The following is a 20,378-nucleotide window of genomic DNA, read 5'->3' as shown; positions in this document are numbered from 1 at the left end:
TACCTTTGATTTAGAAACAAAAAACACAGGACGCTTGCCCCGCTCAGTCGGTGGAACATGCGACTCTTGATCTCGGGGTCACGAGTTCAAGCCCTGCATTGGGTGTAGGGATTACTGAAAAATTAAATAAATAAACTTAAAACAAAAACGAAACAAAACGAAACACACCCAAACAACACTCTCATGAAAGAAAATGATGGGTTAGAAAGTACAATGGCAGTCATAAGGGTTTAAATTTTTCTGGAAGGTCTATTCATACAACAAGTCTCGGATGTCCTCTGTTATCTTCAGTTAATGCCTGTTAAACACCTCAGTTACTTTGCTTTGTGGAAAAGAACAGGCAAGGCAAACAACCTTTTCCTTGTCCCATTCTGAGATTTGCTTTTGGAATCTTAGTAAACAACCCCACTAGCTCCTTTTACGGCGGAAAATTGAAAGAAGGAAGTTACCTGCCCAGAGTCAAACAATGAGTCATAGACTAAAACCCAAGAAGGCCACCTCCCCGTCCTGCAGTCCTGTGTCTGCCTCAGCTATTCTAGCTATTTGCCATCCCTTTGTAGAAACCCAAATTTTCACTTCCACGCCCCTGAAAAAAATAGGAATCAAGCGCGCCCAGACATCTGTCGCCTTCTAAGCACACGATAGAAAGTGCCATTCGATCTGTGCCATTGTGGATCTGTTTGGCATGTGTTCCCTTTTAGGCAATTGGGCGCCCCGGGCTGCCGGGATCTTCTTTAGACCCCCATCTGGAAGCGTCCCCACATCTCCCAGCGCCGAAGCATCTACCCAGCTCTGGAGGGTCTGATGAGCCCAGTGACCTGGAAGAGCTGGAGAAGTTTGCCAAGACCTTCAAGCAGAGGCGCATTAAGCTGGGTTTCACACAGGTTTGGTTTGCGGGGAGCTAGAAGGGATCGGGTTGAGCAAGCGGAGACGGGGCTTCCCGAGTGTACATTTGAGGAGCGGCCGGATGTTCAGTGTGTTTGGGGCAAGCCCACGTGTCCCTGTGTTCCCTGAGAACAGGGCACAGTTTCTATTGGTGAGGGAACTGGGGAACACTGCTGGGAAACGGGTGGGAGGAATGAGAGCCAGACAAGGGGTTGGGCATATGGGCACGGCCCACTCCGAGTCTGGGGAGGGAAATGAACCAAAGTCTCCCTCTTAGAGGGAAAAAACCTGGAAAGGAGTCACGGTCACGGGTGGGTGCTTGAAGGTTCTGTCCGTGCATGATGGGCGCCAGGATGGTGGGGAATGTGGACAAAGAAGAGAAGGAGCCCGTCCCTCCGGCTTTTCCCTCTCGGTCCCCACATGCAGGGAGATGTGGGGCTGGCGATGGGAAAACTGTACGGTAATGACTTCAGCCAGACCACCATCTCACGATTTGAGGCCCTCAATCTGAGCTTCAAGAACATGTGCAAGCTCAAGCCACTGCTGGAGAAATGGTTGCACGATGCAGGTAGGCATCAGGGACTCAAGGGTGGACGGTGCCCCAGAGGATTCTGCAGGGAAGGGGCTGGTGACTTGTCTGAGTTGAGGCTTTAGGCGGTCAGTGTGTAAGACCCCTTCTCCTCCTGGGCCTGGAACCACCTGAGAAATAAGATACAGGAGACAGACAAGGGGAGAGGGAAATGTCCGCTTCGTTGCTGAGAGGGCCCCTTGAAAGAAATGGCTTCAGGTCTGTGGCCATGAAGACTTGGCCCCCTTCCGTTGTCCACCCTACGGCCACCCAGCCGCCTGGGGACGGCTCACCAGAGACAAAGTTTGGGTCTGCAAACTTACTCACCTTGCTCTCTGGACCCCTTCTAGGTTGGGAAGATAGGGGAATGGGTTCTCTAGGATCTCCTGGGGGAGCCGGGAAGGCAAGAGTCACAACACAAGCCCTCTATCTGGCTAACCTCGAGCAGGTCTCCAGAGGGCAGGGAGTCACCGTGAGCAAGACTAGTGGGGAAAGTCCTACAGCAGGAGCAGGGTCCGCAGGATTCTGTCAGCCGGGTGACCTGGGAGGCATTCCAGGAGGTCAAGGGTGCAAGCCAAGGGCAAGATGTTTGGAATATTGAATGGAGGAGGTTGGTGTCTGGGAACGGTGGGTGACAGGGTTCTTACCAGGACACTGTCAACACATTGGACCGGAGAATTCTTGGTTGGAAGAGGCTGTCCTGTGAATTATAGGGCATTTAGCAGCATCCTTGGTCTCTACCCGCTGGGTGCCAGCAGCACCTGCCGCCTGTTGAGACATACAAAAATGTCTCCAGATATCCCAAATGTCCCCTGGGGGAGCAGTCGTGGTGCAAAACCACCGCAGCTGAGAACCACTGGTGTAGACAGAGAGGGAAGGAGCAGAGCCGGTGCCGGGCTGGGCTCTAGTCAGGAGACACATGTTGATGAGTACTTCCTGTGCAGAGGAAGGAAAGGGTGGGATGGGCAGACAAAGGGGTCAGTCACCCCCTCAGAAGTCCCTCCATGAGGAAACATGGAAGGTCAAGGAAGCTGTCCCCAACGACAACGACTTGTCCCTTCGTCAGCTTTCTTCAGAGCACTGAAGTGACAGAGATGATCAGAGGGTCTTAGGATCTTTGGGAAGAGACCTTACGGGTCGTTTCTAGTGTGTCCCCCCTACCTGATGCCTGAATCCTTCCTGTGGGGTATGTCTGCCCACCGATCATACAGCCTCAGCTCCAACACTTGCCCTGAAAAGAAAGTGACATCAGCACCAACATTCTGCCACCAAGAGCCATTGCTTTTAGCTCAAAATATCAGTTCCCATTTTACTGAGTATCCATATCCAAGCATCCTCGTAAAAGACAGACTCATGAGAGTCCCTTGTAGGAGCCCTGCCTGCACCCACTCACACCCACACATGCCGCTGATGTCTGAGTGTCCTTGAACCGTGACCGCAAACACTGGAGGCATTGGCGTGGGAGTCGCGGAAGACCTTTGCCCAGAGCAATGAGGACAAGCAGGGTTCTTGGCCTGTTCTGGTTCCCCTTCCGGGAGGAGGGGGCTGGTCCCAAAAGAGCCACTGCAGAGCCTACTGGGCAGCACTGGTGGATCTCAAGGCCATTGACACAGAGCCTCAACTGGCCATGCATTCTCTTCTCTGAGCTTCCTTTGTCTTTCCACCTCCGGACAGAAACCTCTCCATCGGACCCCTCGGGGAGCACCCCCAGCTCTTTCCCCACCCTCAGTGAAGTGTTTGGTAGGAAGAGGAAGAAACGGACCAGCATCGAGACCAATATCCGCCTGACTCTGGAGAAGAGATTTCAAGACGTGAGCGGCTCCTCCGGGTGGGAACGGGTGGGCTGATGTGCAGAGTTGGATGAGCGGACACACTCAGGCCCCTCGGTACCACACCTGCCCTGGGAAAGGGTCGGAAAGCAAGCCCAGGCACCCTCTCCAGGCACCCATGTGTCCCAGGGAGCGGGCGCCTTCGTCTTGGGTTTCAGGAACTTCTTCCCCCACTGACTCTTCTTGCCCTGACATTTTTTAAGGGCCCGTTGTCTCTCTCACCGGGAGATTTAAAGAATGGGATATAGGGGGGCGCCTGGGTGCCTCAGCTGGGTAAGCATCCAACTTCGAATCAATTCATGATCTCCCAGTCCATGAGTTAGAGCCCCACGGCAGGCTCTGTGCTGACAGCTGGAGCCCGGAGCCTGCTTCTTATTCTGTGTCTCCCTTTCTCTCTGCCCTACCCCTGCTTGCACTCTGTCTCTCTCTCTCTCTCTGTCAAAAATAAACATTAAAAAAAGGGAGGGGGGATATAGAGTCCCAGAAGAGGGTGGATCTCTGTATCCAGTGGAGGTAAAGGGAGCAAAGCCAGAACACTCCATATAAATTCTTTCTTCTTTCTTTCTTTCTTTCTTTCTTTCTTTCTTTCTTTCTTTCTTACCTTAGTTGACATACAATATTATATTAGTTTCAGGTGTATGGCAGGGATTCAACAATTTTACCCATTACAAAATGCTCATCATAACAAGTATAGTTACCATCTGAAATTCTTTACTTTCTATGCATTGATTTGTAGTTTTAGAATTATCAATGTAGTAAATGCTCACTGTAAACAATTAGGAAAATATAGAGAAGTAGAAAGAAAAAAAAATCTACCATCAAATGGCATCTAAATGTATTTCCTTCTGTTTCTTTCTCCACACGCATTTAAATACTTGTGATCATATAATATGATACATTTGTTTGAACTTGTAGCAAAAGCATATTCCTGAGCCAGTATGTAGAAGCTAATAATAATACCAGCTTTGTGCCCTGTGGGAGCTAGGGAAGAGAAGAAGGAAAACAGGTGTGGTCTAAACAGCTTCTAATCGGGATCCCTTGGATACCAGCTTTCAGAGCCTCTATCCACACGGCCCAGGTCCCTAAAGGATGTGCCCTTGGCCTCATTTAATCTTGTGGGCCCCAGGCCTCCAAGACTGCTGCCCGCTCCAGCGAATTCATTCGCTGGTGCATCTGGCTCAAGGATTTGATGGCTGCATCCTGCTGGCAGAATGACAAGAGCTGGCTTTTCCTGCTGATTAGGTTTCTGGGAGCAGCCTGAGTAAGGGAGGGGGTGTGTAGGAAGGAGGGAAAGGGGCTGAGATCAAAGATTGGGTGGAGGGAGGGGTTGGAACAAGAAAGTGCTGAATATATATGTCTCCACAGTCTTGGATCCACATGCTTTAGTTTATGTTTTCCTATTTTGAGGTGGGACAGGAAGCAATAACACAAGAAAAGGTTATCAGGTTGTGTGGCGAAACATGGGGTTCGGAATTCTGCCCGTCCCACACACATGTCAAAGGACTTCTCCTTTCAGAACTTCTCCTGAAGTAAGAAGGGAGGGAAGAGAGCTACATTTATGGATCCTGTATTTTGTGGCAGGCCCTGGGCTTGGCAGTTTGCACATGGTTTCTCATTTTAGCCTCGCAACAATCCTATACAGTAGACATTATTGTTCTCACTTCATACGTGATAAGACTGAGGCTCAGAGAAGTTAATTAAGAAAGGTTCCTAAAGCTACACAGTAAATGATAAAGCCAGCATTCCATCCTAGGTCTGATTCTAAAGCTTTTGATCCATCCATTGGCCTATCTTGTTTCCTTGGAACCTCTGGCCCCCACCCCTGATTCTTGACCCTGTTCCCCCTTCCTGCTGACCACACTCTATCCCTTTGGTCTCCGCAGAACCCCAAACCCAGCTCAGAAGAGATCTCCATGATTGCAGAGCAGTTGTCCATGGAGAAGGAGGTGGTGAGAGTCTGGTTCTGCAATCGACGTCAGAAGGAGAAGCGAATCAACTGCCCCGTGACCACACCCATCAAATCTCCCATCTACAACTCCCGCTTGGTAAGTGGCCAAGAACCAAGCTGCCCGCCAAGCATGGGGGGGGGGGGAGGGGGCAGGAACAGGAATGGTGCCTGGAAGGTGAAGAGTCTTCTCCATCCGGGGGAAGATGGCCGTCGGGAGTTGAGAGGGGCATACAATAAATAGGCAAATAGATGGCATATGTGAAATAAACATAATATAAAGGAGAATAAAGAAGGGTAAGGGGAATGAATGTAATTATGAAGAGATGCTTTTTTAATAGGTCAGAGAGGACCTCCCTGGGAAGGTGACATTTGAGTGGAGCCCAAAGTGTTGGAAATAGATGAAGTATCTAGAAGAAAAAGTGTTCCAGGCAGAGGGACCAGCAAGTAAAAAAGACTTGGCATGTTTGAGGAACAGAAGGAAGCCAGTATGGCTGGGGCAGAGTGAGGAAGGAGGCGAGAATAGGAGGGGAAATCAGAGACATAACAGAGAGCAGACCACCCAAGGTCGTGGAGGTCACTAAAGGACCCTGGCCCTGGGTTTGTATGAAATAAGACACTGGAGAGCTGTGAGTGGAGAAGCCTAAACTGACTGAGGTGGAGAATAATCTACGTGGCAAAGGGACACCAGCGAGGAGAACTACAATAACCAGGCTGAGAGTAGAGGAAGCTTAGGGGAGGGTGGTAGCCAGGACGGTGACAAGAAGTGGTTGGATTCTGAATATACTTCAACCGTGGAGCCAACGAGATGTGCTGAGAGCTCAGATAAGGAGTGTGAGAAATGAGGCCAAGATGAGTTTAAGGGTTTTGGCGTGAACGACTTGTTGGAAGGCGCTGCCATTTTTTTTTTTTTTTTTTTAAGATGATGAAGAAAGCCAGAGATACAGGTATGAGGGGGAAAAAGACTAAGAATTTGGAGCTGGTCAGATTAAGCTGGACATGCCTCCTAAGGACCCGAGAGGAAGTGTGAAGTGGACAGTTGTGTGTCTGATTTTGGTGGTCAGGGGGAAAAGTCAGGGCCGGGAATAACGTGGAAGTTTGGGGAGTAGGAAATACCTTCTGCATTCAGGGAAAGCTAGCGTCTGGAGGAACATTCTCTTCCTCCATCCCTGGGGATGCCATGGTTGGAAGGTTAAGGGAATTGGGGGCAATGCCACTGTCCTCAAATCTTTTGGCCCTCAAGGATGGGTGAGATTCAGCCTTGCCTGGGGTGGAACACAGCTGTTTCATAAAAACGACACCATTGTTCATTCTTTCACCAAACATTCCTTGGCCATCTACCATAGAGTGACCTTTGCGCAGAGTGCTGGGGATACACAAATAAATAATATCTGTCCCCTGTCCCAGAGGATCTCACCATCTAGCAGAGGAGACAGACAAAGAAACAAATGATAAACAACATCATAATTTCTCTAGGAGAATTTAGGAGTTGCGGCTAACAAAGCCTTGCCAAGGTGGTGGTTAGAGAAGGCTCCCCCAAGGAGATAATTAATACCTGAGCTGAGTCTAAAAGGAAAAGGAGTGAAGAGGCAAATAGGTGTGGGGTGGAGTTCTCCTGGGGGGAAAGTATAAGAACAGTAGCAGGGAGCAGGGAGAGTGTATGGCATGTTCCCAGGTGGTCCCTGCGGAGGGATGTTGAACGATGAGGCTGGACAGACCAGCAAGGGCCAGACTGGGGGGACTATGGTACAATGCTAAGGAGATGGCTGGGAGAAGTCACCGAAGGATGTTGAGCAGGCCACTGACACCATCAGATTTGCTTTTCAGAATGATCACTCTGAGTGCAGGATAAAGGGTGGTTTGAGAGACATGAGACTGGTCGCGGGGAAACCAGGTAGGATGTGGCTGCAGTTACCCAGGAAAGAAATAATGAGGGCTGAAGCAAAGCTAGGGACTAAGAACGAGGGGAAGGGAGAGAGTCAAGGGACAATGAGAAGGTGGAATTTTGGGGTCTTGGGTTATGAATCGGAAATCAGATGGCGGCAGGGAAATGACGAAGGAAAGACAATACTCTGGGCTGACTGTCAGCATTCAGGTTGTTGGGCTGATGGGGCCAGTGGCTGCTCCACTGATGGGACAGTCAGACACAGGTGGAGGAGCGGATTCGGGAGCAGGAAAAGGTGACGATTTCCATTCTTTACATTATTATAATGTCCAGTGAGGCCTGTGGGACACCCACGTGGGGCCGTCCTTGGGCACTTGCATTGATGGGTCTGGAGGTCAGGAGAGAAGGCCGGGATGGAGACGTAGGTCAGGGAGTCATAAGCATAAATTGGTGGCTGAAATCCTAGGGGAGGAGGAGCTCAGCTATGCTGTTTGCACAACAGAGCCAAGAGAAAAGTCTAGTCTTAACCCTGGGGAACACCAGCAGGTGAGGGACAGGTAAAGGAAAAGGATCCAGGCAGGAAACTAAGGAGGAGCCAGAAGAGGCAAGAGATTGCAGTGAAGGAGATGTGAGAAGCCCTGTAGGAGTGCTCCGGGAACACAGACAAACACCGACGACGAGAGACACTCCAATCCGAATGGAGGCTGGGAGCGCTGACCCCTAATTTGTTCTTCAAACACATTAGGAATTAGCAAGAGCGCCATACCAGGCGGGAGGAACCATCTGTGAGAAGGCATGGGATTATGAAACGATGTGCTGCATTCGGGGAATCACAACATTGCCATCTGACTGAAGCTAAGGTTTAGGGACTAAGAGAGGTTGATGAGGGCTGGCTCACGACGGGCCACAGGTACTAAATTACCCTGCAGGCTGTGAGAAAGCAATGAAAACGTTAAGTTGGAGGCAAGGGATATTCAGTCATCATTCTTTTCTTAAATATTTATTGAGCAGCCACCATATGTTTGGAACTGGGATATGGTGGTGCACAGGACCCGTATGATCCCTGCTTACGGTCCCAGCAGGGAAAATAGACACTAAGCAAATGCTCTTTGTGATGGAATCTCTAGAAGAGACGGAGGGTGATTTAGAGGGCCGTAACCTAGTCCCAGTGTCAGGGGCTTCTTGGAGGAAGGATGCTCAAACTGGCAGCAGCAGAATGAATAGATGTTAATGGGGGTCGAGGGTGCACAGGGAGGACAGAGCATAGGGAAGAATATTCGAGGCAGAGGAAAGAGTGTATGCAAAGGCCCTGAGGCTGGGATGGGTGGAAAGAAGGAAGCATAGAAAGCTGGCATGGGCTGGAACCCAGGGAGTGAATGAGTGTGAATGAGGAGGCTGGAGGGGTAGGCGGGGGCTAGATTATGTCAGGCGTGTCAAAGAAATGGAACCATGTCATAAGAGCATCGGAATCTTTAAACATGGGGCTTTGGGAGGTAGGTTCTCGCTTTGGTCCAAGCCCAATCCAAGACACCCACATGGAGAAAAGCAGTGGGAGGCATGGAGGAGCCAGGAAGGAGCCTGATTCGTTCTCATCATTCGTTCCACACTTACTTACTGAGCACCTACAAAGTCCTAGGCACTGTAGTCGGTAGACCTGAACAGACATCATCCTGCCCTTGGGAAGACTACAGCCTAGCGGGGGGGAAGAGATGTTAAATAAATAATTACATTAATGCTTGTGATGTTACAGAGGCAGCGGAGAGAGAGCATGTTCTGATCCTATCTTCTCCTCAGGTCTCATTGGCACAGTCTCCTTGGGACTAGGACATAGTTTCTTCCGCTTCTGATATGAAGTGATCTCCAGGATATACAGTTAAGCAAAAAAAAAAAAAAAAAAAAAAAAAAAAAGCAAAAAGCAAAACAAAGTGGTGCAAACCAGTGTGGGCTGAATGCTAGCATTTATATAAAAAAACTAAAAAGGGGGAACCATATATACGTCTGCTTGCATATGCATAGCCTGCCTCCAGAAGGAAACAGAAGAAGCTGGTCACAGTGACTAAACACATTATTTATTTTAAAACAACAACAAATGTCTTGGGTGTGGCAGTAGGGAGGAGAGGAGAAGAGGGAGAGAAATCATTGATAACATCTCTTACCAGGAGGCCTCACACCTGCCTCCACCCTTCGTGGGCCCCCTGCCCTACTGAGGAGGCTCATTGTAAAAAGGCAGGTAAATGAAGACAGCAGAACCGTAGCTGATTAATTGGGAAATGAATACATGCCACATCCTGTTGGGATGAGAGGATCTGAGCTGGGGAGGGGAGGGATATCAAATCACAGCTCCCTGAGAACTTCCTTCCAACGTCCTTTGGGAACATCGATTGGAGCTTCCCCTGTCAGCAAGAGGAGAATAAAGGGAAGGCAAGGTATGCAGGTTTCAGCTCAAATGAAGAGGTGACCGGTGTCCAGAGACAGTTGACAGCTTCCTTCAGGGGGGAAGGGAACGGACGCTTAACAAGCCTGGCACTCTTTGCCAGGCATTGACTTGGAAGCTTTATGGACATTATCTTATTAAATCTTAATTAAAAGGAAATATAAGGGAGGTATTACCTCTATTTCACGGATGAGAAAACCAAATCTCAGCGGGGTTAGGTAACTCACCCAAAGTCACGTGGATAGTTACGATGGAGCCACGTTCTCACCCCCAGATCTGTTGGGCCCCGAAGCCCATTCTTTCCATTACAACTTGTTCTAGGTCGTGCTAAGGCAGTGATTCTTAAGGGGGAGAGTCCTGAAGAGTAAGGAGGTTCAAACTAAATGACCTTAAGTCCCTTCCCAATCTCAGAGTCGGTAATGCTGGGAGGTCTTCAGGGCAAAATGAAAGTTTAGCCCCTCCAGTTTTCTCTGGAGAGTGGGCGGTCCGCTCAGACACCGGGCCAGGAAGCCTGAAACAGGTTGTTAGGGCTGGGCTCTGCTGCACCGAGCAAAGGGATCTCATGGAAGAAAAGAACGAGGTGCCGTAGCCAACTGACAGCATCTGCCACGACAGGGGCCAAGCCCTCGGTACGCGAGCTTCATCCTGGCAGTGCCGAAGAAGCCTTGCCAGGGGGCACAGCAGGGAGGGCAGGGCCCCGGGGTCTGCAGAACTGGAGCCGATGCTGTACGTGGTCCAGAGGCCCTCTTCTGGAAGCGGGGGACAGAGCGGAGGTTTGGAACTAGGCAAGCAGCCAGGAAGCTGAGTCCTGCTATCTGCGTTCTGGGGCCCAGCACCCTGGGAGAAGCAGCCAAGACTGGAGAAGGGAGCAGACACAAGACATTTACAAACCTCTGTTGCCTTTCAGGTCTCTCCCTCTGGGTCTCTGGGCCCCCTCTCTGTCCCTCCTGTCCACAGCACCATGCCTGGAACAGGTGAGCTTTACAATGGGGTTTCTGAAGAACTCCAGAATTCCTTTAAATAATGGGATGGGAGACCTGAAAGGTGACTAAGTCAGCCTTCCTTAAATGTATTTCAATGGCTATTAAAATCTCTGCCAGGAGAAGAAGGGTTCCGTGACCACCTAAGTTTCGGAAGTGCTGAAGAGGCCAAGTTTAAAACGAGCGTTTGCTTTCTGCTTCTGCTGCCATACTTTCTCAGCACCAGAGTGCATTTCACATCCCTGAAGGAGCTGTATAGAAGGCAGGGTTTTCCAAACCAGTTTTCTGCGGAACTCTATTTTTCAAAAAGTACCTACAGCCTTCCAAAGAACTAGCAGGGTGACCATACGTCTGCATGTGCCCAGGACAGCCCCAGCGTCTGCCTCTTGTCCGGACACAATCAATAGCACTGCTCCCCACTCGTCAAAGTATCTTGGCTTGCTTGGATGGCAAGATATCTGTCCCCTTATTCACGGGACGTTGTTAGGGAAACCCAAAAATGAGGATCCAAGCCTGTCCCCTGGCTGTACTCTTTCTAGGAGATACACGGGTGTCTTTCTGTGGAGACAAAAACATGAGAGAGGCCGGCGACCTTTAATTGTGGCCTCAGATGCTCTTTCCTCCCCTATTCCCTTTTCTCGCTTTCCTCCCCTCCTCCTTTCCGAGCCTTCTTGTTCCTTTCCCCCTCCCGCCTCGCAGTCTGGGGCTACATACGCCCAGCCCAGGGTGTGTCCCGGGGTAGGATGATTTTGGCATCTGTCCTTTTGCGTTTGGCAATTCTCAGACCCGCAGAACCAGCCATGCCGCTCTCCAGGGCCTGCGCTGCAAAGAGCATTTATGATGAGAGTCCCTCTGGGGCCCGGTGTTGATGCAGACGAGGCAGGAGGTGGGCCGATGGGTGGGAGGTAGGGAGAGGGCGGGAGTTCTTTGGGGATACATGTCTGAAGGGCCAGGTCACGAGGTCCCGGGACCCAGCAGCATTATTTTCCCCTTGTTTTGGCCTCTCTTCGTCCTCAGTAACGTCATCCTGTTCCCCTGGGAACAACAGCGGGCCTTCGTCTCCCGGCTCCGGACTCCACGCCAACAGCCCCACTGCATCTCAAAATAACTCCAAAGCGGCAATGAGCGCCTCCGGTTTTAACTCTTCGGGGTAAGGTGGAGGAGAGAATACCGAGACATTCCAGCAGGATCAAGGGACCATGCAAGAAGCTGGGTCAATCCTTCGGGGCAGGAAGCCTGCCACTTTCTCGGAGAAGAGAGTTGGGGTGGCAGGACGGGGACAGAGTGGACAGCCAGGCTGGACCGGATCCCTAGGGAGTGGGCTTTAAAAGAGAAGCTTCGGCCAGCCAGCAGTCCTGGCAAGAGGCTGATGTCAACAAAGCCAATATTTCCATCCTCACTGGGAGGGTGGAAATTTCTAAACACTCCTGGAAGGAAGGGCCAGGTCCTTCAGTGGGCTTAGGGGTTCTCCACTCCCTGCCAGGAACCCTGCTCTTGGGGCGTTCTGACGTGAGCGGGAGCTGTCAGTGTGGCTGACACAATGACAGAGGGAAGTATTGCCTCCCTGCCCCCGCCCCCATCTCGGGTTCCCACCTGGCATGCAGCGAGGTAAGCCGCCCCTGGGACCAAAGAGTCTGCTCCAAAAAGTATTCTCAGAGCAGGTGCTTTGAGAGATGGCTCACGGATTCAGAGCACAGCAGAGACTTGAAAGTTAGGCAGTACCTCGTCGAAGAAATGAATCCACTTGTCCAAACCCAGGCCATTCCACAAGGCAGCGAGGTCTTACTGACCGATAACTGTTGCATACACCAAACTTCTGGAGCTCCTCAACCACCCCTGCCAAAAAAAAGGGGGGGGGGGGCGAAAAAAACCATATAATGTACATGTTTTACTGTGTTTTGAGCTAGAAGTCACACACCCTACAATTTACCCCTGAAGGTAGAATCCAGTGCGTGTTAGTGTAGTCACAATGTGGCATAACCATCACCATAATCTAATTCCAGAACGTTTTCATCACCCCGGAGAGAAACCCTACACCTGTTAGCAGTCACTGCCCATTTGCGTCTTCCCTCAGTCACATTAGCACCTTTTAGCATTGACTCGTTTTTTTTCCTTCCTTCCAGATCTTGGTACCGATGGAATCATCCCACCTACCTCCACTGAGACCAAAAAGTTTCTCCTAATCCACCTGGCCCTGTATTCCCCACTGGAAGGAAGGGAATCACGCCTTCTGTGTACGGACAGATTACGGTCAGAAGAGTGAAAGAGAATCCCCACTGTCAACCCAAACTCTTGCTTCTTCAGGAGCGAGGGCCCCCAGAGATCTAAACTGTGATTGAAACATGTGCGGACTCCTAGTGTTCTTGAAACATATGCCCCTCCTCGCTGTTTACCGTTTTCACCTTCCTTCCCCGTGCTCCTGTCTCCTAGTTCTAAATATCTCAGACGGCTTCACTGTGGCAGTAGTCTCTCGGAGAAAGGACATCTTGCCACGATTTCCCAATGCATCCGTGGGCCTCTCGGGGACAGACGTTTGCCTGGTGTGCCAAACAACCGGAAGGAGAGATGATGGTTTTGACTCTGAACTTAGCCTCCGCCTCTGAACCGATTCTAAAATCTGTGAAAAGATTTGAATCTGATGTCTCCACCAAAGACTTGATGTTTTCTCCGTTCAGCAAACTTTTCTGACTGAATCTTCATTTCACCCCATTTTCTCTTTAGCCCCCTTTTCTAGAACCAAGATCCAGTCGTGATTGCCTTCTCCAGGTTCTCTCTTCTTTACAGAAGGCTGAGCCACCCTCAGCCCCCGGGGCATGTTTCTCTGCCCACAGGTGCTCTTTTGTTTGCTAGACCTGCCCCGGAGCTCAGGAGTGCTTACTCCTTCTCTCCCTCCCTGTCCTTACCTGGGTCCCCTCTCTCCCTCCCCCCCCCCCCCCCACCCCAGCTGCAGAAGAAAGGACACAAAAGCAAATACGTAAGAGTTATGTTGGCAAAATACCTGTATATAGCCCTCTCCAGTTTTTGCAATGACGTTCTCTCCTTAACGTGGAATTTTCCAACAAAATGTTTAACTCAGGTGTGAATTTTGAAGATATCTCTGTAATATTTTATCTTCTTTTTAAAAAAAAAAAAAAAGAAAAAGAAAGGAAAAAAATGCCAAAGTGTGAAATACTGTGCTAGCTTCCACAAGAGTTCCCACATGGGCTGGGAATCTTTGTTGACTTTTCGGGAACATTATCTCTAGTCTCCTTCTTTGTGGGCCAGTGTGTAGAGATGTAACATGAAGCCATTCCAGAGATGGTAACTTTTTTTTTTTTTTAAAGACTGTATATCCAAGAAAATGTTGAGATTCAAAGGAATCTCTCTGTTCCTAAATAAATTTGTATAGTTATGATATAAATGATTCCACTGCTGATAAGAAGAGGTTTAGATTATTGTTCTGTGTCTTTTGTTGAGGGAGATAGGAGTGTGTATAGTGCAATGGGATGGGGGAGCACTTGGTTGGCTCAGTAAGTGGAGCAGGCAACTCTTGATCTCAGGGACATGAGTTCAAGCCCCACGATGGGCGTAGAGATTACTTACAAAAAATGGGATGGGGAAAATGTTGCCAATTGGTGCATTAAGTCTGTTACTCCCCAGACCTGCTGCTAAAGATGATCTACATTAATACAGGGCTTTGAAGAGTTCAGAGCTCTTACTCTTTCTGACAGAGTAGGAGGAGGCTGGTTGCCTCATTTTGGAAGGGGGAGGATAGAAAGGGGGAGTTTTAAGGCCAAGTCATTCAGACTTAAGAGGTGGAGGCAGAGGCTGAGGAGGCTCATATCCCAGAGATCCTGAAGGTCAGTTATTCAATATCCACAATGGAAAGCACTAGATGTGAAAAACGAAGCATAATTCAACAATCAAATATAGGTGGCTTTGGAAATGCGCTGTGACTTTTGGTGAGGGGCTTGAGGGGCAAGCAAGCTCTCCTGGTGGTTTTTCCGAGGTTAATAAAAATTTCAATCGTTATCATTCCCAAGGTTGACACTGACCCGTGTGAACGGGAAGCCCTTCAAAACTGTAATGGCTGATGGGGAAAAACCAAGATTGGGATGAAACATTTGTTGCAAATAATATCCAAGTGGGGAACCTATATGTAAATAATCAAGACTTAACTGTTTCTGATGTTGGAATGGGCCTTAGAGTAAGACTAATCTTTCACGACACGAAGCTGGAGAAGAAAGCCTATTGGTAGTAGTTACGGTCTCAAGAAAAGATCCGGTTGGAAGCGGCTACGTATGCAGCAAAGAGACAGCAAGAGGAGCCTTCGGCGCTGATTTAAGTATATGAAAGGACCATTCTGCCACCCACCAGCCCATGTGTACAAAAGTGTGCATACACACGCAGGCATGTATATACTCTTTGTATACTCGTGGGTGCCAGAGCCAACCCTTTCTGTAGCAATCCTGGCTACCGTGACATCTTGTTCAGGTAAGTGCTGAAAGCCGATATCCTGCGCTGTCCACACTGATGGTTTTCATCCATTTCACCTTTTAAAAAAACTTTATTTTTTTTTTTTAGAGCAGTTTTAGATTTAGGTACAGAGATTTCCCACATACCCCTGCCCCCTCACATGCATAGCCTCCCCCATTATGAACATCACTCACCAGAAAGTTGTTTTTTTTTTTTTTAAACCAAGAATGAACCTACATTGACCCATAATAATCACACAAAGTTCACAGTTCATCTTAGAGCTCACTCTTGGTGTTGCACATGCTATAGGTTTGGACAAAAATATGATATATACCCACCATTGTAATATAAAGGGTATTTGCACGGCCCTGATTCTCTGTGCTCTACCTTTTCACCTCTCTGCTCCCTACACCCTTGCAACCACTGATCTTTTTACCGTCTCTAATAGCTTTGCATTTTCCAGAAGGTCATATAGTTGGAATCATAGCACATACCCTTTCCAGATTGGCTTCTTTCACTTAGCGGTGTGCGTTTAAATTTCCTCCATCTCTTCATTTCCTTTTAGCACTGAATAAATAATATTCTGTTGTCTGGATACACCACAGTTTGTTTATCCTCCACCAAAGGACATCTTGGTTGCTTCCAAGTTTTGGCAATTATGAAGAGAGCTGGGGGGCGCCTGGGTGGCTCAGTCGGTTAAGCGTCCGACTTCAGCTCAATTCATGATCTCACGGTTCATGAGTTCAAGCCCTGTGTCGGGTTCTGTGCTGACAGCTCAGAACCTGCTTCAGATCCTCTGTCTCCCTGTCCCCCTCCCCTACTTGCACTCTTTCTCTCTCTCTCAAAAATAAGTAAACATTATTTTTTAAAAAAAAATTTTTTTTTAAATATGAATAGAGCTTCTCTAAACATCTGTGTGCAGGGGTCATGGTGTGGACAGAAGTTTTCAATTCCTTTGGGTAAATGCCAGGGAACATGATTGCTGGATCATATGGTAAAAGTACATTTAGTCTTGTAAGAAACCTCCACCCTGCCTCCCAACAGAACGTGGCTGTACCATTTTGCATTTCCACCAAACAATGTGCGAGAGTTCCTGTGGCTCCACATCCTTGCCAGCAAGGTTTTGTCAAGCATTCTGGATCTCGGTCATTCAAATAGGCGTGTAATAGTATCTCAGTTATCTTAATCTGCATTTTCCTGAGGACATAGGGTGTGGAGCAGCTTTTCATGCACTTATCTGCATGTGCATGTCTTCTTTGGTGAGGGGTCTAGCAAGGCCTTTGGCCGACTTTTTCATCAGGTTATTTGTTTTCTTATTGTTGAATTTTAGGAGCTCTTTGTATCTTTTGGATAGCAGCCATTTATCAGCTGTGTCTTTTGCAAATATTTTCTCCCAGTTTGTGGCTTGTCTTCTAATTCTCTTGATATTTGTCTTTTGCAGAGCAGAAGACTTCAATTTTAATGAAGTCCAGCTTACCCATTATTTCTGTCCTGGGTTGTGTCTTTGTTGTTGTATCTAAAGAGGCAGCACCATACCCAGGGGCATTTAGGTTTTCTTCACCTAAGTGTCACCTTCCTGAAATTTTATAGTTTTGCATTTTACAGGTGTGTCTGTGATCCATGTTGAGTTCATTTTTGTGAAGGGTGTGAGGTCTGTGTCCAGTTGCCTTTTTTTTTTGCATGTGGATGTTCAATAGTTCCAGTACCGTGTGTTAAAGGCACCATTTTTTCTCCACTGTATTGCCTTGGCTCCTTTGTCAAAGATCAGTTGACTCCATTTATGGGGGTTTCTTTCTTTGCTCTCTATTTGACCATACTTTTTTATGAAAGAAATACAGAATTGTAGCCTAACTTCTCAGCCTCCAGTAGCTTCCATTGTCCATTGTCTCGGACAATTGTTCAGCAGAGCCAACCCTTTGGAAGCAGGCACTGATTTGCCTCTCACAGCCACGTGATTCCCTGAAATCCCAGTGAAGTTCAACCAAAGCTTGGTTAGCTCCTTCAGCGGCTAATTAGGCACAAGAGAATCGAAGGGCAAAACCCAGCCGTTGTCCAGGGGGAAAGAAAGAGAAGAATTGCTCCTGCTCCTTTTCAAATTTTCACACTTCAATTTTTTGTTGACTCAAGACTGGTGGGCCCCACCGTGGGCTGGAAGAATACTAAGGCCTTTTGGTGCAACTCAGAGAATGAGTTTAGTTGCAGGACTCAAATGAGGAATCCTGCCCTGAGCCCCCCAGGTTTCGTGGCTCAGTGCCTCTCCTTCCCACACACTCTCGGTGTGCCTCTCATATCTCACGTACTGCATTTGCTGACTCTTCTGCTTCTAGACCGTGGGGAGCTCCCTGTAGTTGAGTCTGTCTCTTTTTCTCTATATGCCCATGACTAACACCGTGCCTAGTACCTAATGGGAAATTAAGATTTTTGAAAATGAAATTCCCTTTTTTTTTTTTACCTCTAAATAATTTCTAGTGCCCTTTATTGATGTTAGGAGCTGTGAGCTGTGTGTGCCGAATAATACAGTACACGTCTGTAGGGGCTTCTAGTCAAATGCAGAGCCATACTGCCTGGGTTCATACTCAAATCTACCTCCTACTAATCATGTCACCTTGAGCAAGTTCCTTGAATTGCTCTGTGTTTTAGTTTCTCCCCTATTAAATGGGGATGACAATAGCAGCCACCTCAAAGGGCTGTGAGAATTGACTAGTTAATATTTGTAAAGTGCTTGGAACAATGCCCGGTACATTAATAAGTGTTGTCTGCTATTATTGTGATTATAAACATAATTATTGTCATTGTTATTCAAATAAATTGGTGGAGAGCTTCCTGTTCCTGTTCTCCCTTATAGCCCAGAACTTTTGTGGGGGGGGGCGGGTGGGGTGGGGGGAGATACCACTGTTGACGATTATCTGATCTGGTAGAACAAGTATTATGGCCAAAAATACCTAAATTAGTAAATGTAATCCTAGGTAATGAAGCTTGAACCTGGACCATCAGTCACCCTCGGATAAAGGCTCCTAGAAAGAACTGGCACCTTTCCTTATCGCCTCAGCCTTTAGACCCCTGAAGCCTTTTAATACTCTGTTCTTTCCTGGAAAATGGTGACAGCAAGAAGGTAGTTCCAAATTCAGATACTAGAACAAGAAGAGGGGCAGCTGGATGTCTCAGTCGGAAGAGTATATAACTCTTTTTTTTTTTTTAATGTTTATTTTGAGAGAGAAGGCGGGGAGGGGAAGGGCAGAAAGAGAGGTAGAGAGTGCAGAACCTGACGAGGGGCTCGATCTCATGAACAGTGAGTTCATGACCTGAGCTGAAATCAAGAGTTAGATGCTTAACTGACCGAGCCACGAAGGTGCCCTGGAAGTTCTCAGGGTTGTGCGTTTGAACCCCACATTGGGTGTAGAGATTACTTAAATAAGTAAAACTTAGAAGAAGAAAGAAGAAAGGAGGAGGAGGAGGAGTGAGAGAAGAGGAAGAAGGAGAAAACGTTTCGATAATCGCAAGCAAATGGGGAAAAGTTGAGATCGGCATACTCTCCATTTAGTGAAATGGATCCCTCCCTGTTCTCTTTCATCAGGCTCTCATTACCTCTTATCTGGTCTGTTCCAACCTACTTGAAGCAGACTGTCTTCTCCAGTTCATCTTACAGCGATTTTAGTTGAATGTATAGCCGTGATTCTCGACTTTGGTTACACAATGGAATCACCAGGAGAGCTTTAAAAAAGATGGATACCCACACAGATTCCGATTTACTTTGGGGCATAGCCTGGGCCCTGAGATTTTTAAAAGCTCCTCAAATGATTTTATTGTGCCATCGAGGATGAGAACCAATATCCAAGAGTGCATACAAATCACTGGGAACCTTGTTAGCATGCAGTTCTGCTTCAGTAGGTCTGGGGTCAGGGTCTGAGATTCTGTTTCTAACAAACTCAGGAGATGCAGATTTTGCTGGGCTATGGGCCCCACTTTGAGTAGCAAGGGCTTGATGAAATGATTCCCTTGCCTAATAACATCATAGACTTCTTGTTACCCACATAATAAGATGCCTCAGCCTGGCATCTCAGGCTGGCATCAGAGTCATTTAAGACCCTCCGACAGCAGTGGTTCTTAAGTATGACTAATATCTGAATGATCCAGGGGCAAGTTTTAAAAGATATATATTCCTAGACCCCACACTAAGGCTACTGAATTGTACTCTTCAAGGTACACCCTACAAGCGTATTTTGGAAACACTTCCCAAGCGTTACAGAAGATCAACAAGGTTTAGGAGACACCATATGCTTCTAATACACTTTTCCAGGCTCATTTCCCACTCATTCAACCAGCAAACATCTAGTGCACCTGCCTCCTACCAGGTATTAGAAAACAAAGATGAAAACAGTTGGATCCTTACTCATGAGAGATTGACAAGATAAACACCAAAACTAGATTATTAACTACTCCCCAGCCGTGGTGTAAATGTTCACCCTTCTACTACTTACTGTCTTCTCTTTTGAAGACGGTCTGGGCCCCTCAGCATCCCATTGTCGCCCGTCCTGATAAACCAAACCAGATGCCCTCTTTACCGCATTTGGGCCTCCATGCTAGTTTGGTCATCTCTTCCAATTTTACTTCCCTTGGTATTAAAATAGATCTCAGAGCGGAGAAAAGGATTTACCCAAAGTGTCACAACAACAACAATTAACATTTACATAGTGGCTTCCTTGTGCCTGTCATTGTTCTAAGCACTTTTCACAGGTGAAGTGTGTAAGAGTCTTACGATGGCTTTATAAGATAGCAATTACTATCCCCGTTCTATGCTTGAGAAAATGGAGGCACAGAAAAGTTAATTTGCCCAATGACACAGAGTCGGTAACTAGGCTGGGTTTGTTTGTTTGTTTAAAATTGTTTAAACGTTTATTTTTTGGAGAGAGACGCATGCACGAGCAGGGAGGAGAGAGGGGGATAGAGGATCCAAAGCAGGCTCTGCACTGACCGCAGCCAGTCCAATGTGGGGCTGGAACTCACGAACTGCAAGATCATGACCTGAGCCCAAGTGGGAGGCCCAACCAACTGAACTACCCAGGTGCCCCAAACCACGTTTATTTTTAAGCCTTATACTCTACTGCCAAGTAGGGTGATAGGGCTGTAACGAAAAGGAATAACTTCTAATTCCCGGGCCTGAGCACTTTCCTGGCTAATTAATTGCGTGCTTGTTTCACAACTGAGACTCCAGCGGGAGGGCTGAGACTGCATCTTACATCTCCCATCGTGCCTAGTCGGGGTGCGAGCCCTCAGTAGGTGCTCAGCCACTGGTTATTGGATGGGCTGTCCCCACATGGGGGGGGGGGAGGCGGGATGGGTAATTATTGAAACAAACAACAACACACAAACAAGGGCAACAACCTGTAGGTCTCAAGA

At 48.0% G+C, this 20,378-nt stretch overlaps 1 protein-coding gene across 2 annotated transcripts in view; it reads left to right on the top strand.

Moving 5' to 3' along the window:
- POU2F3 (POU class 2 homeobox 3) overlaps positions 1-13,955 on the top strand; it is a 78,951-nt gene extending 64,996 nt beyond the window's left edge. For both annotated transcript variants that reach the window (XM_019468865.2, XM_019468866.2), the window contains exons 7-13: positions 702-884; positions 1,312-1,453; positions 3,128-3,264; positions 5,166-5,327; positions 10,454-10,520; positions 11,544-11,676; positions 12,650-13,955. In XM_019468865.2, the coding sequence (XP_019324410.1) occupies positions 702-884; positions 1,312-1,453; positions 3,128-3,264; positions 5,166-5,327; positions 10,454-10,520; positions 11,544-11,676; positions 12,650-12,689 (864 nt within the window). In that variant the 3' untranslated portion in view covers positions 12,690-13,955. The remainder of the gene's footprint in view (positions 1-701; positions 885-1,311; positions 1,454-3,127; positions 3,265-5,165; positions 5,328-10,453; positions 10,521-11,543; positions 11,677-12,649) is intronic.
- Positions 13,956-20,378: the final 6,423 nt, after the last annotated feature.

This window comes from Panthera pardus, unplaced genomic scaffold (genome assembly GCF_024362965.1).
Source record: "Panthera pardus isolate Hobbes unplaced genomic scaffold, ASM2436296v1 HiC_scaffold_12, whole genome shotgun sequence".
Taxonomy (NCBI): domain Eukaryota; kingdom Metazoa; phylum Chordata; class Mammalia; order Carnivora; family Felidae; genus Panthera; species Panthera pardus.
The sequence above is the reverse complement of the archived record's forward strand: the minus strand, read 5'-3'. Positions and strand labels throughout refer to the sequence as shown.